General features: G+C 44.1%; 2 protein-coding genes across 4 annotated transcripts in view; both read left to right on the top strand.

Annotated features, from left to right (window-relative positions):
• Positions 1–17,493, top strand: part of mast1a (microtubule associated serine/threonine kinase 1a) — a 63,273-nt gene extending 45,780 nt beyond the window's left edge. For all 3 annotated transcript variants that reach the window (XM_086119927.1, XM_086119926.1, XM_086119928.1), the window contains 17 exons: positions 999–1,066; positions 1,357–1,433; positions 1,843–2,051; positions 2,619–2,757; positions 3,966–4,098; positions 4,517–4,682; positions 4,915–5,016; positions 5,116–5,238; positions 5,323–5,432; positions 7,725–7,888; positions 9,149–9,393; positions 9,464–9,718; positions 9,965–10,197; positions 10,437–10,559; positions 10,733–10,869; positions 11,005–11,192; positions 11,892–17,493. In XM_086119927.1, the coding sequence (XP_085976053.1) occupies positions 999–1,066; positions 1,357–1,433; positions 1,843–2,051; positions 2,619–2,757; positions 3,966–4,098; positions 4,517–4,682; positions 4,915–5,016; positions 5,116–5,238; positions 5,323–5,432; positions 7,725–7,888; positions 9,149–9,393; positions 9,464–9,718; positions 9,965–10,197; positions 10,437–10,559; positions 10,733–10,869; positions 11,005–11,192; positions 11,892–13,534 (4,115 nt within the window). In that variant the 3' untranslated portion in view covers positions 13,535–17,493. The remainder of the gene's footprint in view (positions 1–998; positions 1,067–1,356; positions 1,434–1,842; positions 2,052–2,618; positions 2,758–3,965; positions 4,099–4,516; positions 4,683–4,914; positions 5,017–5,115; positions 5,239–5,322; positions 5,433–7,724; positions 7,889–9,148; positions 9,394–9,463; positions 9,719–9,964; positions 10,198–10,436; positions 10,560–10,732; positions 10,870–11,004; positions 11,193–11,891) is intronic.
• A 570-nt stretch (positions 17,494–18,063) lies between these two features.
• On the top strand, positions 18,064–27,108 carry atg4da (autophagy related 4D, cysteine peptidase a). The gene is made up of 11 exons (XM_086120620.1): positions 18,064–18,394; positions 19,636–19,906; positions 20,026–20,109; positions 22,080–22,253; positions 22,788–23,139; positions 23,216–23,280; positions 23,371–23,522; positions 23,603–23,681; positions 24,258–24,334; positions 24,545–24,664; positions 26,290–27,108. The coding sequence occupies exons 2-11, from the start codon at positions 19,690–19,692 to the stop codon at positions 26,467–26,469; spliced, it is 1,500 nt and encodes a 499-aa protein (XP_085976746.1). The 5' UTR covers positions 18,064–18,394; positions 19,636–19,689; the 3' UTR covers positions 26,470–27,108.
• Positions 27,109–27,358: the final 250 nt, after the last annotated feature.

Raw genomic sequence — 27,358 nt, 5'->3', positions numbered from 1 at the left:
ACTGAACCAGGGGAACATATCAAAACCGTGTGTCTCTTGTAACTTCAATTTTGTAGCAAATTTCCAAAACATGACAAAGTTCCCTCTGATACACTGCAGCATCCCGTGGAAAGCTATGACAACCGCATTCCATTTTATATATTTATATTCCATTATATATTCTATTACATGTGCACCAAAGCTTTAGTCGTATGCTATATTAATGAGACATTTTTTGACATTCTAGATGAGACAATATGTGACATCTGGAATGAAAACTGCTGCTGCTGCAGGCGTTGTGCCGGGTAGACGTGCGGCAGCATCAGCCTCTCTAATTATTCATCGCGACTCCAGCGCCACCATCACCGCCTCCAAACCTTTAATTAACACCTGTCAGATGGGCTCGGGTCTGAACCAAGGCAGGCTGTTCATTAAAACGATGGGCTAAATAGCCTGGAATGACTCCTTTGTAAATCCATGACAAATATTTGGCTTCTTTCTGATGAATTCTGCTCAAGATAAGGCGAATGTTGCCGCTTCGCACGTGGGCGCGCTATTCCAACCAGGTCGCTTCTGCCACTTTCTTTTTCTTGGCACGCAATTGAAGGCTGCGTGCGCCACATCAAACCCAAATGGACACAATTGATGGTTCTCTGTTCCGTCAAATGCTCTTTGGTATCCTTCGTGTGTTTTTGTGTGCTTTAAATGAAGCATTCAAATAATAATCAGTGTTCTCCAGCGACTGTCACGCACGGTGCATTTCGGCTGGCAAAGAACAGCACGAGTGGGAGGCAGCGCTGAAGGAAATTAATAGGAGCGGTCTTCTTTATACTGTTTGCTTCATGTGACACATTTGGCTACATTGCTCTGAAACGGAATCACAGTTTGCCCGTGGACATCCACATTGTGACGTGAGACGCCCGCCGCTTTAGCTAAAACAAAGCATTACCTTCTGTTTTGAAGCTGTTTTTTGTTTTCGTCTTGTTCACTATCGTGTTTGCCCCTCCCCCCACCCCCAGATATCGTGAGTCTTGACAGCTACGACAGCGAAGGTCCGCACACGCCAGAGACCGATGACTCAACAGAGGTAGTCGAAGAAATGAAATACAGTAACGCACAATCAAAGCTTACAAAATGCGCTTGTGCACACGTCCTTCACCGTGTATAATCTAGCACATCAACACACTCCTCCACCAAGGCTGACCAATCGCAATTCGGATCGTGATCAAATTGCAAAAGCAATATTGATTCTCATTTTTAACTCTTTCATGCACCAATAATGATAACCCGTAACCGGATGACATGATAAGCTGTCCACTGCAGTAACCGCTGTGGCTGAAAGGGTCATGGGCAAAATGTTTTCGTCTCCGTTGCCAGGGTAAGGGGAGAGTCATCAAACCACCAAGTGAGGAAGACTTTCAGAGCATCAAACTCATCAGCAACGGCGCTTACGGGTAAAGCACACGACTACATTCGACGAATATTTTAACAGTTCACATTGGGGCTGGATTAGCAACATGGTGCCCACGGGCAGCCCACAATCACAACCTGAGTCGCCTGTGGCCTCCTCAAAATAGCATGGCCCTGATTGGACATTGTGATTTCCTAGGAATGCTGTACAATGAATCATTTGAAAATGGATACTGGGCATATACTGTATATAAATAGTATATATATAGAAATTAAGTGTTGCGTATTGAGAATGACTCTTGATCCTTGGCGCATGTTTTTAATTGATAGACTGTTGAAGCAACAGCAATTCTCATTTCTAAAGTAGGATTTGAAATCTGACCTTTGGTTTAAAGACACACAATTATATGTTTGTGTCTTAGTTGTCTGTTGTCAATCTCACTGTCTGTCCAGGGCCGTTTATCTGGTGCGCCACAGGGAGACCCGGCAGCGCTTTGCCATGAAGAAGATCAACAAGCAGAATCTGATCTTGAGGAACCAAATCCAGCAGGCCTTTGTGGAGAGGGACATTCTCACCTTTGCAGAGAACCCCTTTGTTGTTTCCATGTTTTGTTCCTTTGAGACGCGCAGGCACTTGTGCATGGTGCTGGAGTACGTCGAGGGTAAGGTCAATAGACGGCCATTTTGTTTTCCTGCACGCTAATTTCGTTTTCAACTGTAATTACACCAAACTGATGGCATGGTGGAAGAGTTGTTAGCACATCCACCTCACAGTTCTGAGGTTCCAAGTGCGAATCTGGGCTGCGGCCTTCCTATGTGGAGTTTTCACATCCCCGCCATGCTCGTTTGGGTATTTAAGACTAGTCTGGAAGTCCAGAAACATTGCTATGCCAACGATTGAGTCTGGTCACAGTCAACTCAAGCGCATTTCTGAGACGGGGCAAACCTGAGCAAACTGACAGCGAAATGAACCAATCAGGGAAGAGCGGACGTTACATCAGGACAAAACACGCATCTTCTTTTGAAATAAATGCCCTCAGCTACTGAGTTTTTAATGACTATGTGTTTGTTCCCGAACCACTATTAGCCCCATTTCAGCGTCATTCGACAGCAATAAGTCTTCATCAGATTCTTGACATCTGTACTGCACACTGAAACATTTCCATTTACTCCTTCGGTGTTTGCCATGTCAAATTTAGCAACGATGCTGTGACTGTGTATGTGTGCAGGCGGTGACTGCGCCACCTTGCTGAAGAACATCGGGGCTCTTCCTTTGGAGCTCGCCAGGATGTACTTTGCTGAGACCGTTCTGGCCCTGGAGTACTTGCACAACTACGGCATCGTTCACAGAGACCTGAAGCCAGACAAGTCAGTCCTAAATTATCTTTCATGTCAGCTCTGTGGAAAATGTGGTCGTGAAACAAAAAATAAACACACAAGGCGATAGAATAGATAGAAACAAAGTAGCGTTGTAGTTCTCGAGATCGGTCTTGGTCTCCCAGCCAGGCTCTGTCTCTCGCCACACAACAGGTTCTACAATAACATCAAAATGGCATTAACATAATTAACTGCCAGGAGAGCACGCGGCTGGCTCGGTTGCCCCCCGCTGCTGGGTTGAGCACTCTAGAACGGATCAGAGGCAAATGTTTTATTTTGATCAAACACAAATACAATCAGTCGTCTTTCATGGAAGACTACGAACATCCAACAATATTTATTGTTGAGAAGCTGAAATTCCAAAGCATTTGGACTATTTTAAATTAGGTATCAAAAAGATTCATCGATTATCAAAAATAATAGTGGATTAATTTGATAATCGATTTGTTGTCGATTTTTCGATTAATCGTTTCACCTTTAACGTGAAGTGTGAAAAGTGATTGATTTGATTTTGTCTGTCATTTTATATGTATTGATTTTTTACACATACACGCGTGCTCTGAGAGGAACTTTGTACATATATATTTAGGGACAATATATATTTTTTATATGATTTATTTTTGCCAAATTAAAGTGCTTCTGTTCAGTAGGGTTGTGACTTAATGACCATGGGAATGTCGTAGTCTTGCAGTAAGGCCACTTGAGAGGTTTAATCCAAATGAAGGTTACCAGGAAACTTTACTGACAAAAGTAGAACGATGGGTTCAAGCATCTACATTGTATTATTCAACGGCGAAAAAGACCTCAGTGGCCGACCCCCCCCCCCCCCGCCCCCCCCAAAAAAGCAGCAAATTGGATACTTGAAATGGCACTCAATCACTCGCAGACCTCTGCCAAGGCCAAACAATCCAATTTGGTTCAGCCACAATCCACCTGCTGCATCAAATGTCAGAAGAATATTAACTAAAATGAAAAATCGTCTATGGTTTCGCTACTATATCTGTCAGCATTTAAAAGTAGTTTGTTATTCGTGCACACTAGCAATCCATGACAATGGTGCTTATTTCTATCATTGTTGTTGGTTGCAATAATCATTCGTATTGGGCAGTAGCACTGGTCAAAAGCTATATTTACGGAGATACGAGTCACTGCATTGTATGGCTGCCTTTTGACACACGCTATTGTCTCTCCTATTGTAGTCTGTTAATCACCTCCATGGGCCACATCAAGTTGACAGACTTTGGCTTGTCCAAAATGGGCCTGATGAGCCTCACCACCAATCTGTACGAAGGACACATTGAGAAAGACGCAAGAGAGTTCCTTGATAAGCAGGTACTTTTCTCCGGGTCTCCTTCACGAGCGGGACAATGAGATGAAATCAGGAGAGGAAAAAAATCAGGATGTTGGATTGATGCAGGGGCAAATGGCAATCAAGGAATCATTCCATCTTTTACAGTCGTGCATCCCACCCTGTCTAGTTTTCCTGCAAAGTCATTCATCTTCACAAAAATGATGCTTCCTGAACCAGCGAAGCATGATGCTTTCCATCGTTGTGGCAATCCCATTATAGCTTTTGTTTATACTCTTTTTAAATGATTGTAGTCGTAATCAGTCAGGGTGATGCATGAGTCCCCCTGGCAACTATTTGCCTTTCGCATAGGAATTTACCAAGCTAGATTTTGTACTCAGACTATCCATCGATTTTTTCTTCTTTGCTCCATCTTTTTTTACCACCTGCTTCGACCCTCAGGTGTGCGGGACCCCTGAGTACATCGCCCCAGAGGTGATTCTCCGTCAGGGCTATGGCAAGCCGGTGGATTGGTGGGCGATGGGCATCATCCTCTATGAGTTTCTTGTGGGCTGTGTGCCTTTCTTTGGAGACACTCCTGAGGAGCTATTTGGACAGGTCATCACTGGTGAGAAGATATTATACCCATCAACTCAGTCCAAGTTATTTTAGTGATTTGCAATCAATTTTCCAGTCAATTTGTCGCCCCCGATTACCAGGGATTCTGTACAATTAAAAAAAAAAAGGCAATGTATTTCCAGCGAAACCCCCTCTAGGTGTTTGACAGATGGCCCTTTTTACTTTTATATTTGTATTTTATTCAGATTATCTGTTGTGCACATACGTTCTTGTTCCGTCAGATAATATGGTTTGGCCCGATGGTGATGATGCCTTACCTGAGGAGGCCCAAGCCCTCATCTCGGTCCTTCTGCAGACCAACCCTCTCGTCAGGCTGGGCACAGGTGCTGACTCTTGCGCCAGCTCTTCCACCTGTAGCCATTTTCCAAGGGCACATTTCCTCACGCCGTGTGTGTGTGTGTGTGTGTGTGCGCGTGTGTTAGGTGGAGCGTTTGAAGTGAAGGAGCACCCGTTCTTCACGGAGCTCGACTGGAACAGTTTGCTGCGACAGAAAGCCGAGTTCGTCCCACACCTGGAGTCGGAGGAGGACACCAGCTACTTTGATGGTACACTACATCTCTATTAGGACGTGCGGTGATTCTGTCACACGCTCAAGTGGCGCCTCATCTATTTTTTACTACCTTTGCCAGCACGCTCGGATCGTTACCATCACATCAACACGTACGACGGGGATGACACCAATGATGACGAGCCGGTGGAGATCAGACAATTTTCCTCCTGCTCCCCTCGATTCAGCAAGGTCAGAATCTGCTGTCAACCTCTCCCATTTATCTCTCTGAGCTTTTTCACACTGTCATTTTTTTTTATTACAATCCTCCTTCCAGCTGGGCTACCTCTACTTTTGTCACATTCGCTCAGCCATCTGATTAAATGAGAACAGAAACACAAATGAGGTCTGACTGGGCTTGAAGTATTTTTCTAGACCTGATCGCTCATGCTTGAGTTCCTCTGAACCTAAAGACCCTCATTGTTTAGTACTGCATCTCATTTTTCCCGCTGTCATTCATTGTATCGATCTCTCACACTTAACCTCTTGCATAGGCCTTTCATTGAAGAAAGAAGCAGCACCAATTTGCCGGCCCAACTTAAACTCACTTTCCAGTTCAAGGCCCAGGTTTGAAACTGTTGGCTTAAGATAAGGAGGCAGGGAGCCCAAGTCCACAGGATGTGATATATAAGAGCCACTGGGACCAAACACCATCACTTCAGTCTTCGTTTTATTGAAATTGAGAAAATTCAGTGCCAGTCAGGCATTGATTTCCTCGAGACAGGATAAAAGTTGCCTCAATGAAAAAGCGACTTCTGAGAGTCATTGTATAGCAGTGGAAGGAACTATCATGTTTCCTTAAGATAGAACCCAAAGGGAACACATACTGGAGAACAGCAGAGGCCCCAGAATTGAACCCTGTGGAACACCACACGACAGCGAGGCAGTTTGGGACTCAGAGCAACCAAGTCAGCCAAATAGGACCTAAAACACTCAAGAGGGCTACTGCCAATGCCCACCAGGTGCTGCAAATGAGCCAACAGAATACTGATGCACTGTATCAAATGCTGCAGTTAAATCCAATACAACCAGACACACATACTCTCCAGTGTCATTTGCCAGGAAGATGTAATCAAAAACTCTTAACAGGGCTGACTCTGTGGTCCAAGACGTTATGTTATGTTCATCCAAGAAAGATTTTAACTGCATGTGCGCCACTTTTTCAAGATTTTTTTAAATAAAAGGCAGCTTGGAAATGGGCCTAAAATTTGACAGTACATCTCAATCAAGGTCAGGTTTCTTGAGCAAGGGTTGCACCACAGCAACATGTATAACTCATGAGAGAGAGAGAGAGAGAGACCAAACTAATGCCACCCTATCGGATGATTAAATGTGTGTTGCAATAAAACAACTTGGTACTGCAGTTGACTTAATAGCACCCCAGACGGGCCAACTGAAAAAGTGAGCACCCTTCCAAATATGTTGATGAAACGTGCCACAAATATATTCTGGCTGTCAACATCACTTTGCTGCCGAGTCCTCAGCTGTTCCTTGTTACCATGGTGAAACCGATGAAATCCCTTCCAGTTTCTCTTGATTCAGCTCTTCCTCTTGTTGTCCTCCCCCGCACACATTTCTTTGGCAGGTAATAAGATATGTTTGGTTGCTTGTAGAGCACTGGCTTTATTAGTCTTGAGGTGACAATTTTGCCACCTTCAATGTGATTTGACAGCACGAAGCTGTTCATAGTATGCTTGACAACAGTAATATCTGTTTATATTTATTTCATGGTGCTGTTGTAGTCTGTTCACTTTTGGCCTCCGTTTTATTTTGACTCATATATACAGAATCATTTGATCTTGGAAAGGCTTTACAGTACATTGTAGATGACCAAGCTAACTGCCGCCGCGATCTTGCTTATGAACCAAATGTACAGCGCGGGATTCCCCTTCGTTGCTTAGCAACAGTCTTGATCGACTCTGTACGTTGTTTTCCTTCCTGCCATAACTCACGGAGGTATGGCGCAGTCCTGAGCACATGACCTGAAAACATGTCTGGTAAACGGAAGCGAATCTCGCTGTCTGCGAAGTCTGAAATTGTCTCTCGCTTTCGAAAGGGAGTCTCCCAGACGTCGGCCGCACTGGCAGTTGACTATGGCGGGTAACATTTGCTAACTGAATGTTTTCAGTGATGAAGCGCTACAGTTGTTTGTTTCATGCCTTATAAAATCACTTTTTCTTCATATACACGTATTTCTAATCTACATGTTTATACTGGATTACATGTTCATGGTTTTAGATCTCTAAATGTTCATACTGTATTATACATTGTAGTTGGCGGCCATTTGATCAGAAATGGTTAAAACGAACTATCATTTTAATGTACAGATTAATTATGTCTGATTGAAACTTCCCAAAGCCCAAAGACAGCCTCCTATGTTTTAATCTGTCCCGACCACTGGCCTTCCAATAACACGGACGTTACATGATAATCCAAACAGGTGTCGGCCATGTGTCCTTATTGTTGGCGCGATGTCTCTTAAAGGTGTACAGCAGCATGGAGCATCTCTCTCAACTGGAGCAGAAAGCTTCCACTTCCGTATCCCGTCGGGAGCACAAGGGCTCAAGGGAGGACAAGGTGACTAAGAGAGAGAGCCTGGGAAGCTTCAGCATGCGGGACAAGAGTTGGAGGACTGGATCTCCCGAAATGTAAGCAGTGCGGCGAAAGCTCTGGATATTCGTCAACATTGTCTGACTGCATGGCCACTTTCAGCCTCACTGAAATTCAACTCGACACTTGCGTTTCATAGTCACGCGTGAGTTCACAAACAAAGCGAGAGAAGCTCGCAATATATCACAGAAGTGGTCATTTCTTTTCTGGGTTGTGTCGAATAACCCAAATCTGTCTGCTTGTCACGCTAAAAATCCACAAGCGATAGACTTCTTGAAAAGAATGATTGCGGGTTGATTTTATGCAAAGAACTACAAGTGCTTCAGTCGTACTTGATAATCGGCAGATGTGGCTCCTTTGCCCCTCTTCTGTCACATTGGTGTGGAATAGAAAATCTATGAGACTTCTCACCACCGCAAGGTTTCCATTTTTAGCCCAGCGAGATGAAAAATGCAAGCTGATCCCGGGAGTGATTAAACATAATTCCGCAGTGCCACTATATCTCTGCTTGTCACGCTGCAGCTACCTGCTGGTTTTATCCCTGAGAGATAAGAGTGCACATGCAACAGAACGAGTTTGCAATTAGATCCCATCACTCTATTTTAGTCCTTAAAGCAAAAATCCGCCGGCTCCATTCAAATTCAACGAATCATTCATGCATTCTGAATTCAAACAAGATTGAGCACATTGATAAAATGGTTTATTTATTACCTTACATATTGGATTTTCTTTTTTACATGCCATTTATCAGGGTTCATCTCTCCAGTTATGAATCTTTTTTAACTTAGCTCCTATATTGGAAAATGCTGGTATTTTTTTTTAAACACACATTTCATCTGAAAGATTAGCAGGGGCAGGAATGATTGTAATCTTAACAATGATATGACGATTCAATGACCACCAGTCACATTCAGTATTTGGTTTGAAAGCAGGATCTTTTTGATTGCGTGGCGGTACCATTTTAACATGGAGAACGCTCGACCTCGTTCAACAGTATTTCTTCCTTTAAAGTCGTGAAACCGTAAGGCTCACGACAGCTCCATTTTTGTCTTCATTTCAACGTGTCTTTAATAGTCCATCGTAAAATTCTGTATTGTAGAATTTTTGAAAACTGTCAACAATCAAAATTCACGAATTCATTTTCAGTATTTGATCTGAGCTAAAAATCATCTCTCACTTCAGGAAAAACGAAATCATTTTGGGGGGAAATGTGAATGTGTAGGATTTAGGAGTACATTTGTTCAAAAGAGGTATTAACAAATGAATCGAAATGCTTTGACCGTCTGCTCTGTTTTCAGGAAGCGCCTTTCCTGCTCTGAGTCGCTGTACATGGAGGGTGACGCAAGTCCTCCTTTGGGTGCGCGGCGACGGTTCTCTGCACTGATGGACACGCATCGCTTTGCCACCCCCATTGAGGGCGAACCGGACTTTGTATCCAAGCCAACCCCCATCAGGGTTCGGGGAACCTCCCTGGATGGGACCGGCGTTCCGTCAACACACCACGGGGAGCCGAGGAACAGTTTAAAAGAGATCAACGGCGCAGGTGGGTGCAAGAATGAGTCTTACCTACTTGTAACCACATTTACCAGGACTTTCAATATGATTCTTTACAGACAAGTCGCCCAAGCAAGGAGAGACTCCCGGAGTTGTGAGCATTAACACATTGGGTCCAGCTCCCGCTACAGTCGGTCGCGATGTGATGATGCCTCTGTATGACCCTCTGGGGGCCCGGGCCACCAATGACCTGGTTCTCCGGAGGGCGCGCCACCCGCATTTGTCTGGAGATGGAGAGAAACGCAACTCCAGAGCTGGAAACAAGGTCATCAAATCCGCCTCGGCCACAGCGCTGTCTGTCATCATACCATCTGGTAAGGGTGATGGGAAAAGGGAAGTGATGTTGGCATTTATTTGTCTTGCACCCAACGACAGGTGTGCAATGAAAAATGATCCTGTTTCACTTAATTATTCTTACAATCATTTCTTTTCTACAAATCACGTATCTTTGTCTACTAATGCCAGCAACATGTCGTGATAAGCAGAAGAATAAAATGCTCTTCCACTTGATGGGAGGAGTCAGAGAATTAACCAGCTATTAGTAACTCTGCCTCTTCCAGTGGAGCAGCACGGTGGCTTCTCTCCATTGGCCAGCCCCATGTCCCCCCACTCCTTCTCGTCCAATCCCTCATCTCGCGACTCTTCACCCAGTCGAGACTTTTTCCCGACTGTCAACGTGCTGCGCTCGCCCATCACCATCCATCGCTCGGGAAAGAAATACGGCTTCACCCTTCGGGCCATTCGGGTTTACATTGGAGACAGCGATATCTACAGCGTGCATCATATCGTCTGGGTAAGAAGCGTGTGGTCACTGCTTACATCAATCAATCTCGTCTCAGTAGAGCACCAACTTCCTGCCTAGTCCAAAGATATTCAGCTGTTGTTTGTGTTTTATTTATGTCATTTATATTCACCAATGCAAAACACAACGTCATATATTTAAATCAGGGATGGATAAAGAATATATTTTGCATACACCATTTTTTGAACGGCATCTATGAGTGACACCTGTCTGCTTATTTGTGTTGTCAGCATGTGGAGGAAGGTGGTCCGGCCCAAGAAGCCGGTCTGTGTGCAGGCGACCTCATCACTCATGTGAACGGAGAGCCGGTCCACGGTCTGGTCCACACTGAGGTGGTTGAGCTTATCCTCAAGGTAGATTTGCATCGTATTATGTTGCTTATATTTGCTGAACGTGCCGGTGTTTATAGTGCGTGGACTTTTAATGACTCAAATTCAATAGCTTTTGGTCGTGTTTGATTTATTTCACATCTCGGGGGGTTTACGCATAAAGTGCCTTAATCATTTATTGGCTCTCACCCACATAGAGCGGCAACAAGGTGACGGTAACGACCACACCGTTCGAGAACACTTCCATTAAAGTGGGTCCTGCCCGCAAGGCCAGTTATAAGTGTAAGATGGCCCGGAGGCACAAGAGGACCACGGGCAAGGACGGCCAGGACAGGTACGTGCAGCCACATCATTGCTGTCTTCTAGTATTTTGACACACATGGGTTGTTTTGATCCCATATATTTTCTTTTTCCCCATGGTTAATTTAATCAACGGTATATATTTCTGTTTTCTCTTTACATGGCAAAGTAAAAAGCGAAGCTCGCTGTTCCGCAAGATCACCAAGCAGTCCAATCTCCTCCACACCAGCCGCAGTTTATCCTCTTTGAACCGCTCGCTGTCCTCTAGTGAAAGTCTTCCCGGCTCGCCGACTCACGGCCTCTCTGCCCGGTCCCCAACTCAGGGGTACCGTTCCTCAGCTGAGCCATCGTACCTGGGTAGGTTATTAGAATAACAGTGAACCCCGATAAGCAGTTCACCATTTGCAAATTTACCGATTTGCGCACGGCACGGTTGGCGACCGGTTAGCATGTCTGCCTTGCAGTGCAGAAGTGCAAGTTCGATTCCGGCTCCTGCCTTCCTGTGTGGACTTTGCCTGTTCTCACCCGTGCATGTGTGGGTTTTCCACCCACATTCCAAAAAAATGCATGGCTGGTTATATACCGGTATCTATTTTAGTGCTATCATGCGATCAAAACTTTTCTGAATTAATCATAATTTTTCATAATTAATGGCGATTAATCGCATTTTCAACTGCAATTTCCTAAAAAGCTTGCAAGAGATATTTGTTTGAGTAAGATCTGGAAATTAATGTCAAATCATCAAATAGAAAGTAGATTTCAATTCAAAGACTGTTCTTTGATCCATGAATTTGATTGTTGCACTGCTGAACGATACGCCAAAGACTTACAACGAAAATGGTATTTGAATTTGGCTTTGCAAAGTGCACACATTATTTGGGATTTCTCCAAATTGAACTCCAAAATTAATTTTGACAGCCCTATTTTTTTTAAGCGTAACAATTTGATTTGATTAAATCAAGCCAATTTTCCCATTCAGAGTTTTACGTGACAACCCTAATTGGTATGTACTGTGTCTGGACTTTTTATGCATCCTGGTTATTTTTCTCTTAATAGGCGCTTCCTCTCAAAGCAGCTCTCCAGCCTCGAGCACTCCAAACTCCCCGGCACCTTCCCAGCACATGCGGCCCAGTTCCCTCCACGGCCTCTCCCCCAAACTCCACCGACAGTACCGCTCTGCCCGTTGCAAGTCTGCCGGCAACATTCCTCTCTCCCCACTGGCCCACACCCCGTCTCCCACCCAGTCCTCCCCTCCTCCATTACCGGGCCACACTGTGGGAAGTTCCAACACCACGCAGTCCTTCCCTGTTAAGCTCCACTCATCACCCCCAGTGGTCCGTCCCAGACCAAAGAGCGCAGAGCCCCCACGCTCGCCCCTTCTGAAACGCGTACAGTCTGCAGAGAAGCTTGGCTCGCCTTTGACCCAGTCCAGTGCGACAGGAGGACTCGGGGGTCCGTTGAGGAAGCACAGCCTTGAAGTGCAACATTCTGAGTACCGCATGGACGCCTTCCTGTGTGAACTCGGCCTCCAGAGTCTGCTGGAGACAGATGGTGAGAGTTTGCCACCTCATCCTCCACCTCTGCCGTGCTCCTCATCTTCCACGGGCTCGGAGACTCGTGTGCTGAAGCCTGTGAGAAGATTTGGCAGGCAAGAGTCGCCGCTCAGCAGGGAGACGCTGCTGGCCGGCCGAGAGAGGGAAGAGAAGGAAAGGGGAAGGGAGCGAGAACGGGAGGTCGGAAGTGAGTCGGTCCTGGAGCGATTGAGCCGGGTTGAAGCAGCGGCGCTCCAGACATCCTTGACGAGAAGGCATCATGCAGAGCCCTTGAGTTCAAGACCAAGTGGAGAAACCACGACTACAGCTACAAGGAATTCGACCAAAACAGTGGAAAGTCTAGATGGGCACAAGAGGTCAGAGAAGATCACCCAGCGTCCAACACCGAAGCAACTGGACCTCAAAGCAGCCAAAGGTTGTAAATCACCTCAAGAGCACCTTGGGGGAAGTGGAAGAGAACCAAAGCAGGAGGGAGACACTAATAATGGTCCTTGTTTACGGAAGAACTCTGCCGCTACTCCTGACAAAGTCATTAACGCTACACTTATCGGTAGTCCACTGGCTTTGCGGAAAGCCTTTAAACCCTCAGGTATGGGGGACAGCTTGAGAAAAGCTGAGAGCAGTGACTCAAGGACTTTAGACCTGAGCTCCAAGAGCCCCAAACTGCCTGCTCGGATCCTTGCCCCTGTGGTCCCACCGCACGGGCCGCAATTGAGTCTGGGGAAAGTCAGACAGGGTCTGGGGCCTGTCAACTGCTATCGGGGAACCCTGGACTGGGAGGACAAATGTCGCCTGGAGGTTCTGGAGGAGCATTCTCCTTCTCCTTCCCCCTCCCCGACCGCGGTGACCCCTTCCCTCTGCGGACCGTCGCTGTGTAAGTCACGGCCCGTCTCCCCCGGCGACAAGACGAGCTTCGTCAGCCAGCTGACTACCGTGGCCAAGAACGTGCTGGGCCCAATCAAGCTGGGCTCCCAGGAGAGCTCCAGGAGCAAAGAGCAGCAGACCAAGGCAGCAGACGACAAGCAGGCGGCCACAGCTGGAAGATCTGACACGGCAGGCGGTAGTCGAGGCCTTGTGGCCGTGGTGATGCAAAGCCCTGCAAGTTCATCCCTAGAGAAGGCAGCCCAACCAAAATGTGATCCCTAAGCGGAACTGAAACCACAAACTATAATGCCTTCATTGGATGAACAATGCAACACAAGTCAAGCACTTAAAACGTTGTACATTCCAATTTTAGAGCTTATCAAATCTTATTTATTGATTCCAATCATTACCTTCCACCGGGATGAGAAAAATCCACTATAAAGGTGCATTATCTTTGGATTATTTTAATAAGAAGATTCTTCACGTATTGTGGAAGACTTTATCAGATGTCTTTATGTGTGAGTCCATGTGGATGCATGTCCCTATGGTATGTACTGTACATGTAAAAGTAGGTATCAGAAGGTCGCAAAGTGCTTTAGTCATCAAAACTGTGAAGACCAAATTTAGTGGCTCTGTTTTGTTGTAAATTGTGGCACAGTCTCTCTGGAATGTTTGCATCAAACAACATGCGAGAGATGACTGGGCTCGTTTATTCTGCATGCGGCTGTTTATTTTGGCCCAGCGGATGGCGCTGTCAGCGGGTGTCAAGTCTCGCGCTTGTGTGTGTGTGTGTGTGTGTGTGTGTGTGTGTGTGTGTGTGTGTGTGTGTGTGTGTGTGTGTGTGTGTGTGTGTGTGTGTGAGAGAGAGAGAGAGAGAAAGGGTCTGTTATTGGTGGTTGTGGTGCTGACAGCTGAGGCTCAGCGCTTATCTCCTCCTCGCAGGAGGGCCACCACAGCCGTTCTCCCTCACGTATGATTGAAGCCTTCACGCACATGCACAGAAACAGGCATTGCCACAGGAGGCAACCATGTCATCAGCTGATATTGGTGCATTTCAATCCATAGCCCCGTGCTCTCTGAAATGTGTTTGCCTGAAAGAGAGCCGAGGAGTGCAAACAGCGCTCAACACACTCGATTCAGCAATGACAAATAAAACAATAGGGCACCCATCATATTAACTTTGTTGTTCCTGCTGAATAAAAATGAACTGCTTTGTCCTTGTGTTAGAGGTCGCGCTCACAGTAGGCAATCTGTACCACACTCAAGCATGGGGACATCTAAATTCTTGATTGTTCGACTGTATGCTGGATTAGTGTTGTGTTTAAACATGGTATAGTCAGTGGCAGAGCTGCATGGTGGCCAAGCCACCCCACTTCCAGGGGTAATTTCAGATGCCTGTAACTTTCCTGCCATTCCCGGGTGGATTTTGTATCCTCAGATCTCTTGATAGTCTACTATAGTTTATTTATATTAACTCCATACATACAGAACTAACTCACAATTGATCTTTAAAAGCATTAGATTCTTGCAATCAGTGTCAAATCAAAACCATTTCTTTCACTCAATAGCAAGGAACTTAACTGAGAAGTCATTGTTTATCATACCATCCACAGACATGGTTTCATGAAATAAAATACAGTAATCCCTCGCTATTTCGCGGTTCGTTTATCGTGGCTTCGGTGCATCGCGGATTTTTTTTCAAACATATTCATTTTAAAAAAAATGTGTGTGTGTGTGTGTGTGTGTGTGTCTGAGAGAGAGAGAGAGGAGTCTTATAAGAACAAAAGCAGGTCTCTTCCATCCTTAATTGTCTAATCATCCTTAATTGACCAATCATAAACAGTCTGCTGTAGCCTCGGGATGCTGGCCTGTGTGTGTGTGTGTGCGTGTGTGCGCGCGTGTGTGTGTGTGTGTGCGTGCGCTCTGCGTAAGCGCAAAGGCCCACGTGGGGCAATTTTTTTTTATGCATCTGTTGATTGGTCGCTACTTCGTGGATTTTCGTTTATCGCGGGTGGTTTTGGTCCCCACTAACCGCGATAAACGACGGATTACTGTATCTAGAACCTTGCTCAATACATTCATTCATACTACAAGTCATTGGATTGGATAAACTTTATTGTCAAATGTACTGTATGTGTAACATACAGCACAGATGAAATTTCTTCCCTCTCAACATAAAACAAGAGGAGCCGCTGCGGGTGTCCGCGCCGCTATCAAAAGAAAAGTTGACAAAATAATACAAAACAACACATGAGACACAGACAATCGTGCACTCTTAACCACTTTCCTGCATACACTTTGTTGTCTGAAGCAGTTATAGATGAAAGAGGAGCGAATCAAAGTGTCCTTTTCACCAGTGGGTTAAAGACATCATGCTGCAATGTGCACACGTCTACTACAAACTAAGCAACAAGAAGCTGTAGCATCCATTAACGAAAAAGAGAGATTGGCTCTCTTCTCCTGTCCCATGTAAGTCCGCTTCAATTCCAATTCCGTAAAAGAGTGTTTAGAATTGTGATGGAATGAGAGATTTTTTAAAATGATTTTTACTTTTAAATATGATTTGAATGAATGGGCCATCAATCATAGTCTATGGCTGTCGGTGACAGTTGCTCAATCTGACTCGCTGTTGGCAAGCGAATACAGTACAAATCATTGCATGAGATAGAAGTTGACCGTGAGAAATGGCATCTAGTAAATAAAGCCCAGCAAACATAGCTTTTAACTTTAACGTGATCCTGCTTGTATTATGAGTGTGTTGAGCAACCTTCTGGATATGTGTGCATTTTATTTCATGAAAATCTGACTGTGGATGGTATGATAAACAATGACTCGTCTGGGTTCTGAACAGATGGCCAGTGCCAAATTTCTGAATGTCCCCCTCTCCTTTCCCCCTGGCTTGGTATTTGTGTGCCCTTCCTTCATACAAAAATAAACATACATAGGACATGAGCACCTGCGACAACAAATGTGTTGATTTGAGCCCAAACAGGTGGAAAACAGGCATTTGCAAAAATGTCTCAATGGATAACAAAGGTTGGGCTAAATATGAGATAGGGTTATATATAATAAAAGATATAGTGGTGTAAGGTAGCCAAAATAAGATGGTTACATGTTGCTTTTTAGTGTTTAATGTCAATCAGAACAATGATCGCATTCATCTCCATGTAAGTCATAACAGTAGCTAGTCAGTTTACATTATGCAAACTGCACGATGTCGGCCGAAAATGATCTCACTTCAGTTTTGTCGTGCATTGTTTATTACCACTGAACTGCTTAAATCGGTTACATTTTAGTTTCATTTTAAAACGTGCAAACACATAATAGACCAGACAGTCCCTTGTTTGACTTTTAAAAAATTCTATTCGATCTTCCAAAGACTACAGATGTAGTCAGTCTGTTAAAGGGAAGTTTCATTCATGTAGAAAACCAAAATGTGGAGGGCACATGACACAAGATTTTGTCTTTTATAAGGCATTTATTGATTTTGAGCCAATGATTAATTTTGTGATCCACATACCATGGTGTACAGTACTTCAATTTTTATTCCCACTGGTTAAAAAAAAATGCAGTGCAACAAGGAGTTCATGCAGTTTATTTAATGGTACTGTACTGTACTGACCCCCAGTGGTTCCACCTTGATTGACTGAAATGTGCAATCACAAACTGCAACTAAAACAAAACGGACCTTTATGTGGTGTAGAACAGACGCAGCCTGGTTTACTGAATATGCATTTATATGTGTCAAATGACCAAGTGTTAGCAGTATTCAACTAAAACACAATTGTTTTTGTTAAGTTTTCCGTACTTAAGTGGTCATTTTCCTTGGGGTTATTCGCAAAGACTTCTCTTGAAAATACTGTACGGATCCAGATGGGGCTCTGTTATGTATTGACATCATTTTAGGTCCCTTGTTAAGTTTATGGAGAAAACTAATTGTAATATTTTACTGCTGTAGTCACCATTTTCAGGCCTTTTAGAACAGTGGCGTTTACACTAGTGAGACACATTTGAGACTACAGTTTTTTACGAATGCACTTTATTTGGGGGGGGCATTTGTACGTGCGTTACACTGAGGCAAAATTACATTTCTTGAGTTTAATAATTCACTGAAAACATTCCACTTTTAGTATCTGTTCACAGCTGATAATTTATTTATTTGTACCTTGATTTTAATTTTTGTTTGTGATAAACACCTGAAGTGCAGTGAGTGGAATAAAATGTGGAGAGTTGTTCCCGAATTTGTTTTTGTTGTTGCTGTTGTTATGCATAGCCATTCACGCTGATAGTTTTAGATCATGCATTCAAGTATCAAGTACAACTTAATTGTCAAATGTTTAATGATTTGGAAATATTTATTGACATAAATGTATACAGTATATACTGTATATATATATATTATATATATATATATTGTAATGCCATTCAGTAGCGGAGAGAAGGATGCACGCAGTCGCTAATAAAATTCGTCATTTTTAATAAACAAAACAAGTAATAAACACACGCATTCAAAGGAGTTGCTGTTAGCCACAGCTCACGCCCATGCGCTCCCACTCAGACTAACTACCGGAGCCAATATTCCCCCAACTTGGCTCCTCCCCTCTCTATGGCGTCACACAATACAATACAATACACACTAAAGTGTACAAAACATGAACTATAATGCAGCCTGTTTTCTTTATCCATCCTTTTTTCTATACAGTGCCACCATGCCGCCCCAACCAACCTTTCCACGCGTAACTCGTCGGGGCCAATAAGAAGACGAGTATGACATTCCCCCAATCACCTTACATGGAGTCTCCGTCAACCAATTGCATTGCGTTGCGGAAAAGCATCAGGAAGTGCTTTTTCTAGGGGAAGAACATCTCCCCCTTGTATCGGCGTTTCTCTGTCGAAATATGTATCGACTGTTTTGTTTTCAATAGACAAACTCGTATCATGAAATAAGGAGATTTTTTAACGTTGAAAGTTCACTGTGAGGCCAGTTTGACCGGAAGCTTGCTGCCGCCGGCTATGCTAATGCTAATATCAGGAAGCTTTAACAAGCTAATAATCCAGCGAATTAAGCAACTAAGAGTCACTGTGCAAGAAAGGGGAATCAGAAAAATGAGCCTACGTACGACTGATCGAGTAGTGTAACAGGTATGTACAGAGCTCTGTTCAAGCGAGCTAGCTATGCTGTTCCTAAATGTATGTTATGTTAACGCATTCATGTTCAATGTGTACATTTTTAATTAGGTATGACCCGATGACGGATATTACTTGGCGGGGTTATGTCCCTGTTAAAATGTGGCCCCAGATCGTTAAACCTTTCATTAAAATGTATAGCCATGTTTGCTGTGAAATAGTTAAAAGATGTGTACCTCCAGTTTCGTGGGAAAAGGTTCTGTCTTGAGTCAAATGACAGTCTCGTGGTTCCTTCAAATAGTTACTCTCATCGATTTGATGTTTCTTGTTGGGGAAGTCAAAGCTATTTACTGTGAGTCCCCATTGTTGTGCAATGTTGTGGTCGTAGACAAATGACTTGAGTTTGCATTGAAACTGTTAATGTTGCACCCATTCATACTTTTTCCTGGAAGTGACAATAATAGCGCGGCCAACAATAGTAAGTGTGCATACGTGTGGAATAAAAAACCCTGCGTCTCAGTTGTACTCTTGTACCTAGGATGAAGTCATTTATTACTAATTTGTAATTAACAGATTATTGAAGCAAAACTCACCTAATACCTGCTGCTGCTCATATATGCTGTCATACAAATTCCAGCTGGCCTACTCAACCCTGTATTCATTATTATGAATGCGCGAAACTGAGAATAAAATCGGAGTATTACGGGCACACGTAGAGTTGTAGCTTTTGTTGAAATGTTTTTATTTTTCGTTTTTTTAATATTCGCAAAAAAGTTGGAGCAACATGCTGATTTGGCACAGCGCCGGTCCCCAATTTTTCCAAGTGTTTTATATTTGAACAAGTCATTCACAGCCACATCCCCATTGATCAGAGGGTGTGCATACTTTGTCTTTGTTGTCTATTTTTATTTTTCTTCCAGAAAAGCTTTCTCTTTTTTTCATTTGAGTTGCATGTATTGGTGAAAAAATGCAAAATTATTGATCCTGTTTTTTTTTAATCGCAACAACATTTGAACAGGGGTGTGTCGACCTTTCCGTACTGTAGTTGCAATGCTGTTGGGTTTTATTGAGGGGATTTTTGTTTTTTTTTTACATTTTACATCTCGTATTTCAAGTAATTTTCCTCCTAATGTTACTTTAAACAATGTTGCTTCTCATTCAAAAGCCTCTAGGCTTATGAATCTTGAGTACAAAGTGGCAAAGAGTCAATAGTTAACACTTCCTCTCGCCCTCTTCCTCTTCTGCCCCCTCCCTAGTTGTTCTGTGTTGCAATGAGGCACTCCAGAGTCCAGCTCTGACCGCTGCGGGCCATGAATTCTGTTTCCCCCAACGCGGTGCAGTACACGGGCGGAGTGATGCACAGCGAGCTGGTGGATGGCCAGAGGCCACAAGCCCCGGCGCAGAAAGGCAGCTTCGGACTCAGACCACCCCAGAGTCCAGATCCCAGCAAAGAAACAGGTGGAGAGCCTGAGGAGATGGATAAACTCAAAGCCAAATTAATGTCAGCGTGGAACAACGTCAAATATGGTTTGTTGAAAATTTGTTCTCCTATGAACATAATTTATGTGTCTATGGCACATCCTCGATGATGAGTGGTGAAGTTGCTGATCCGTTGTGTTGAGGAAAACTTTGTTGTTTCTGTGTAGGGTGGACTGTGAAATCAAAAACCTCTTTCAATAAGATCTCACCAGTCACTGTCCTGGGACACTCCTATTTGCTCAACAGCGAAGGTAACCCATCAATCATCCATCTATCCAGTTTTCCACACGGCTTATCCTGTTCAGGTCCGCAGAGTAACAAGTGGAACGTACAAACCATAGAATGATACATTCAAGGTCGATATCCCAGCTGACTTTGAGCAAGAGAGGGCACGTTTATAAAAAGCAGTCATCCACATTCATACCAATGGCCAATTTCGAGTTACCTCAATTGCAGAGGAAGCCGTAGGACTCAGAAGACTACCCACAGAAGCACGTGGAGAACATTCAAATTTCACACTGAAAAGCAGCCATCCAGATTGAAATCCTGAACCTCAGAACTGTGAGGTCAACGCGATACAGACTCTGCGTCCTTTCTGTGTTATCAGTCTGTCAACGCCTAATTGTATTGGCCTTTTCATGCCTTTTACTTAACAAAAAAGAAGTATTAAAATGGCACACCCACTGGGATTTAAGGGCAACGAAAGAGAAACATGTCAGGAAACACCATTGTTAGTCATTGGGGGGTAAACACTTGAGGGTTAGTCACGTGGCCTGACATCATGGAAAAGTACAAACGAAAGAACATGAGAAATAGCTTGGTGTAAGAAAAGTGGAGGCATGCAGACCAAATATCTTTTCCAGGATGTTGTTTTACACATGCATTTTTCACAAAGGCAATACTGTCAAAGAAATCACCCGTCCCAGGGTTTTTGTGTTGCCACCGTGAAACACGCTTTTGTTGACATTCGCTCACCAATATGTTATGTAAATAGTAAAACAAAAACAACAATTAAACTTAATTTTCAGTCGAGTTGTCCCGATCCAATTACGGTACATCTTTTTTTATTTATTTTTTTGTCGATACTAAAGATTCACTCTGCGAAGCCTCACAAGTACATTTTGCAGAAAGAAATCGATCAGGCTATCCCTTTTATTCACAGAAAATGTTTGAAGCAATTCTCCAAACATGACACATTTACGGTGATATTTCAGTTGAGCAAGGTCTCTTAACGATGAATCGATTATCAAAAGTAATGGATTCATTTCATCATTGATGAGTTTTCGATTGATCAATTAATCATTGCACTGCTCAAATAAGTCAAACATAAAAAGAGAATCACTCGCTAATAAGCCGATCTCGGCATTCTTGCCAGAAATGTTCTGTCATTTCAAAAGAAACGTGACTGAAACGTCTGAGCATCTCATCAGATCAAAGGCATTCCGCAGATGGCAAAACATGCCTCTGCTGACATGATAAACATCACATCGCCACAAACGTGTCACATGGGGAGAGTGTACACCAGGGGTGCCCAAACTTTTTGGACCAAAGATCTACTTTTCGATCAACTAACCTCACGGGATCTACCCTTACCGACACATACACGCACACGCACACGTACACGTACACGCACACGTGCGTACACACACACGCACACGTACACGCACACGCCATGATGAGAAACAGCCTGAAACTGAGGCATGCGATGCACTTTTGCAGCCTGTTAACTATCGTAGCTCACACGTACCGTTTTAAAGTGCTTCCCTGGGCCCTCCTAGATTCCTATTCTTTGCCCGTGCCCTCGGTGAATTGTACACAAAGCAAACTCTGAATGAGAATAATGTCGATAAAAGATTGAGAGCGCAACAGCTCTGATCACAAGCTGCAATTGCAGACTGCTGAGCGCAAACAACTTCCGGTGACGTTATCACGCGCCACCATAAATTCAAGATTTACCTGCTTTATTTTATTTTTTAAATATTTATTTTGTGAAAAGGAGACTGATAGGATGATTATGGTGCAGCGTACATTCACACCAAAAAAAATATTACTAACGTGTACCAAGACACACAAATGGTTGTTTGTTTTTTTTCTCCTCGACACTCTTCGGATCTACAGTACTTGGGACCTGTTTTAGATCTACCGGTAGATCAGGATCGACGTAATGGGCACCCCTGGTGTACACACTCACACGCCCCCTCCCTCTCCCCGTGTGTTTCAGACCAAGTGGAGCGCTTCCGTCTGGCTTTTGTGTCCAGGCTGTGGCTGACCTACAGGAGGGAGTTCCCCCTGTTGGAGGGCTCCAGCTGGACCACCGACTGTGGCTGGGGCTGCATGCTGCGCAGCGGTCAGATGCTGCTCGCTCAGGGCCTGCTGGTCCATCTGATGCCTCGAGGTTTGGCTCCCAGTCTATTTTGATCACCGGCCACAACAGTCGGGACACTTGCTATATATACCACATCATGAGGTCGAATCCAAAAGCTCAATCAAATATTCCGCCGCCAAATTTTCGAATGCTCAGATTTGATTATGGCTTTTGAGTGTAGGGGTACCTTTCTGAAGAAAAATAGCCCCAAAGCATGGCGCTGCCGCAACCATGCTTCACTGGAGGTGTGGGTGATGAGCAGTGTCATGATTGTGTAAAAAAAAAACAACAACAACAACAACAAAAACCTTTGGAATTATGCCCCCCACCCAAAAAAGTTCAATCTTCAAACTACAACCACAGTAATGTGAAATGAATACATCTCTGACCGTGTTTATCACAACTCAGCTTTCCTATCTTTTTATAGGCAAAGTATTGAATCTCATCGGATGTATTGGTGTACCAAAAAATTCTGACCAACGAGTATACATTTGCTCTTCAAAGTTAAAGATTAAAGACTGTATTCGGTTTGTTGCTAGGACCAGCTTTATTTGTGTTGTATAGATTGGACTTGGCCAGATGCTCAGCAGTTAACAGACGTGGACTTTGAAGCGTTGCGAATACGCTCACCGGTGCGTGTCGGTGGGGTGCCCATCCCCTCTTTCGGCTCTCCGCGAGGGTCCGGCACCCCCGAGAAGACGCCGCCGAGCGATTTGACGCCGAATCGTAGCGAGAAGAAAAGGTTTGAATGTCCTCAGAATCGACAAGCCGAGCCCGTCCACCAAAAACTGCTCACCTGGTTCGGAGATCAACCGCCAACACCTTTTGGGGTGCACCAGCTAGTGGCAATAGGGAGGAGTTCTGGAAAGAAGGCCGGGGACTGGTACGGCCCGTCCATCGTGGCACACATACTGCGGTAAGGCTCAGCTGCTTAATGAAATGGTACCGAACTTTGCATTTGACGTTGGATTCAAATGTGACTTGATTTGTAGGAAAGCCGTAGCTCATACTGGTGTTCTTCCCAACCTGGCCGTGTATGTCGCTCAGGATTGTACAGGTAACACTTTTGCATCTCAACGTCTGCTCATTCAATCTCCCGTTAACAAATGTTGTGTCTTTTCCTTATCAAGTGTGGGTTCTATTTTAGTGTACAAGGGGGACGTCGCACACCTGTGTGACCCGCCACTCAGCCAAACCCCCCCAGAATCAGACAGCCACGCCTGGAAGTCAGTCATCATTCTGGTGCCTGTCCGCCTGGGCGGGGAGTCCCTCAACCCATCTTACATTGAATGTGTCAAGGTGGGATTCTTTGTGTCACCCTGTTACGGTGGAAGTCATTGAAGAAATTCACATTCAAAGCGTTTGTTTTTCATTTCCAGAACATCCTTAAGCTGGAATGTTGTATTGGAATCATAGGAGGCAAACCAAAGCACTCGCTCTACTTTGTTGGCTTCCAAGGTGAGACACGGCTTCCCCGAGTGCCGTTTTGTTTTTTTGTTATAATTTTCCTCTCAAACTCATACCTTATTATCAGAACCTGTCAGAGCGCACACGTGCCTTCTGTTTTTTGTCTTCATGCCAAACTTGCTTGTTGAGGTTTAGTCATCCGAAAGTGTAGTCAAGTTAAACATTTGCGAAACTACGCACACTGTTTGCAGCGGGATGATCGCGACTAAAATGCCATCGGGGAAACGTCTGCAGGTTCATTAGCCAAGCTACTGCTGCTATTTAACTGCTTTTACCGGCATGATGACTTGGCTTACAAACCTCTGTGTAATTACTTTCCAGCGTTGAAGGTTGTAAAAAGAAGGCATTTAAGAGTTTGTCAGAAAGTTTCACTGTCATGCTCTCTGGGGGTGAGGAAAAGTGCCATAGCAGACGATCGCCCCTCCTTTATAGACAACACACCATTTGAGACAGGAAATACACAAATTTTGCTATTTTAATTATGAAGAACGATTAGGAGAACCGTGTGGAATGAGATGTTCCCACTCTCCACGGCGATTATCTGTGTCTTCTCTTGCCGTTGGCCAGATGAGCAGCTGCTATATTTGGACCCTCACTACTGCCAACCTGTTGTGGACGTCACTCAAGTCAACTTTCCACTCGAGGTCAGTTTCGCGCAGCCTCCGACGCCACCGTACGGTTTGTGTGTCCGTATCACTTCTTTCAGTCCGTCTGGATTTGCATTTCCCCTCTTCTGATCCTATCAGACTGAGACCAATTTGACTTTCACGCTTGTGAAAAGTGTGACCAATACAGATAACATGTTTAATTATGGACTGCGGTTGATCTCTCCCCCCCACCATTTCTTCATTTAGTCCTTCCACTGTAGTTCTCCCAAAAAGATGCCCTTCACTCGAATGGATCCCAGCTGCACCATCGGCTTTTACGCCAGGAACAAGAAAGACTTTGAGTCTTTGTGTTCTGCTGTCACTTTGGTAAGTTTAATAGTCTCTAGCTGCCATGCAACTCCGGAACAGACCCAATCGAATGCCCCTTTTTCGCCACCTTTCAGCCATATTGGGACAGCTGGCGTTTATTCGCTTGCCAGATAGAATTTGCCTAAGTGGTAGGTTGCCGTGTCTGCCGGTTCAGTCACACAGCTGTTGTGTCTTCACACATTTAGGTCATTAAAGGTATGGCACAGCAACATTTATTTTCAACAGAAAGCACCTTGGGCAGTTAATCTTGTCTGAAGCCTGCAAATTTGCAGGTGGATGTCGACTACGCAGTTCATCTTGGTACAATTTACATAATAGAGAGGACCGATGTGTGTGGTGTGCTGGATTTCAACATCACAATGACAGTATTCCCCTCTTCCAAGTGTAATCACTGTCTGACAAAAGTAACGTGAAGTGACTTATTTTAAATGACAAAGCACAACCTTTCAAATTGCTCGAGGTGTCCAAGTATCTCCAAGCAATCGAAGCATCCGCATCTGATGTCAAGTCAAGTCAAGTCAACAGTATTTATAGAGCACTTTCAAACAGCCATCGCTGCATACAAAGTGCTGTACATGGAGCAATTTAACATGCACAATAACCAGTAAGACAAATCGGTAATAAAGGCGGTAGAAAGCACCAAACAGTAAAACCAAGAACAAATCTAAGTCATGCTGAGTCGAATGCCAAAGAATACAAGTGAGTTTTGAGGAGGGTTTTGAAGATGGGCAGCGAGGAGGCTTGCCGAATGTTCAGTGGGAGGTTCAGTGTAATGGTCTTTTTCAGCTCCACAGTAACATCATTTTCACTGCTCACTAAGCATTATAGACTGGAGTTGAGGATTACAATTAGCACCAACTACAAACTTTACATGCATCGGGTGCTTGCTTGGAATTACGTTTGACTGCTTTGTCCCTCTCAAATAAAAGAGTAAATAAACGGCCGTAAACGGAAACAATCATGTCTTGCCCGACCTCGTGTTTCGGGTAAAAGTGGGTTCTTCAGACTGCAAACCGCAGCAGTATTTCCTCCAAAGTCATTTTCACAACGCTAGTACATCTTTGGAACACGTGCGTGTGTGTTTCAGTGGTGTGACTTGATGGGGGGGGTTTCCCTGAAGAGAGAAAATGTGTGTGCTTTAGTTTATTTACTCAAACATACTGGAGGACACTATTTGAGAAAATACTTAAGCTATTTAAAGCAGACAGTGCACACGTTGGAATAATTCAACAAAAGACTGTAATCCCTTATTTGTGGAGATAGTTTCCAATGACAACACAGCATCATGAAGCCAGGAGTCACAACAGCAATCTTCCAGTTACTGTCTCTTCAAAATTAATCATTAACTTAACTTTAGCGTGTCGTCATCATCTTTGTCGTAATTGAATTGAATGTTCTATTGTGCCAGTGGCAACGCTTTTATATTCCAGCCGAATTGTCCCCATACTATTTGTGATGTCCTGCTCTAAGATCAGCTTTGGCAATCTCTCCACCATCTAGTGCAAAGATATGAAAACACCTTGCCAATGTTCAACCGCGCACATAACCTTTGTCCCCGCGACTTGAACACCAACGACCACCAAATTTGTGATGCTCGACCGGGTGTTTGTTTTTACTCGCAGGCCCTGTCATCATCCACGGAGAAGTACCCGATATTCACTTTCGTGGAGGGCCAGAGTCACGATTATGGATTGGAGGCGCACAGCAGTAACCACACGAGCCCGGCGCCACATATCCTGCCCCCTGGCAATCCCACCCGGGTTAATCACAGACAAAACAGTGACGAGTTTGTCTTCCTGTGAGACCAGGAGACAGACGGTCTATTTTACTGGTGCAGCCTGACCTGGAAACAGAAACTACTTCTCGGCATGAGTTTTATAAGCTAACATGTATCCATTTGTCCTTCATGACAGGCACTCTGTATGAGAAGTCACAGATAAAAGTAACCTGACGGGCCCCCCAAGTCTAAATGTCACATGTCATTGGTCAGGGAGAAGCTGTGCTGTTTTCTCTTTGTGCGTTTGTGTGTGTTTCCTTTCTATTTGTAATTCTTTGAATATTTATCAGGCGTACGAGTGTGGGAGTGTGCATGATTAGTTTGAGCATAAAAGAACGTATCACACCATGTCACACTGAAGGTAAGACGTCTTGAACTGCTGTACATTCATGTCGCGAATCACAATCGCGCATTCATGATCGCATTCTTCATCTGCCGCTCTTTATTTCACGCAAGGGTTTTCCGTGATGACATTGCTGATGATAGAACACTCGATTCCATTTCACATTCTGGGTTTCCTTCCTCAGCAGTTGTACTAGTGTCACTTTTCATGGGGACTGATCATGATCATCTCACCTCATCTTTGCTCGTAAAGTTTATTACTACTGAAGGGTTGCACTGCTACTGATAGTTGTTGTCCTCATTAAACAAAACACTGAAATCACTTCATCTGTCTGCTACCTCTTTATGCTGCTTCACATCGTTCAACAATGACCTTTCAAAAAAAAATACTCAGATAAGTTGGTAGTTTTGTGTAAGAGCATTTCATTAAAACTGAAACTGAAGGCAATGATAAGATGTTACATGAAAAAGCGGCCCAAACAGAAAATTGTGTATTGAAGTTCTGTCAATTTTAGATTTAAAGTGATTTTTTTGTCTTTTATATATAACGTGTGTGTGTGTGTGTATATATA

This window comes from Hippocampus guttulatus, chromosome 9 (genome assembly GCF_054856545.1).
Source record: "Hippocampus guttulatus isolate MCC_2025c chromosome 9, RoL_Hgut_1.0, whole genome shotgun sequence".
In the NCBI taxonomy this organism is placed as follows: Eukaryota; Metazoa; Chordata; class Actinopteri; order Syngnathiformes; family Syngnathidae; genus Hippocampus; species Hippocampus guttulatus.
Note: the sequence above shows the minus strand (reverse complement) of the source record. Positions and strands in the feature narration are given on the sequence as shown.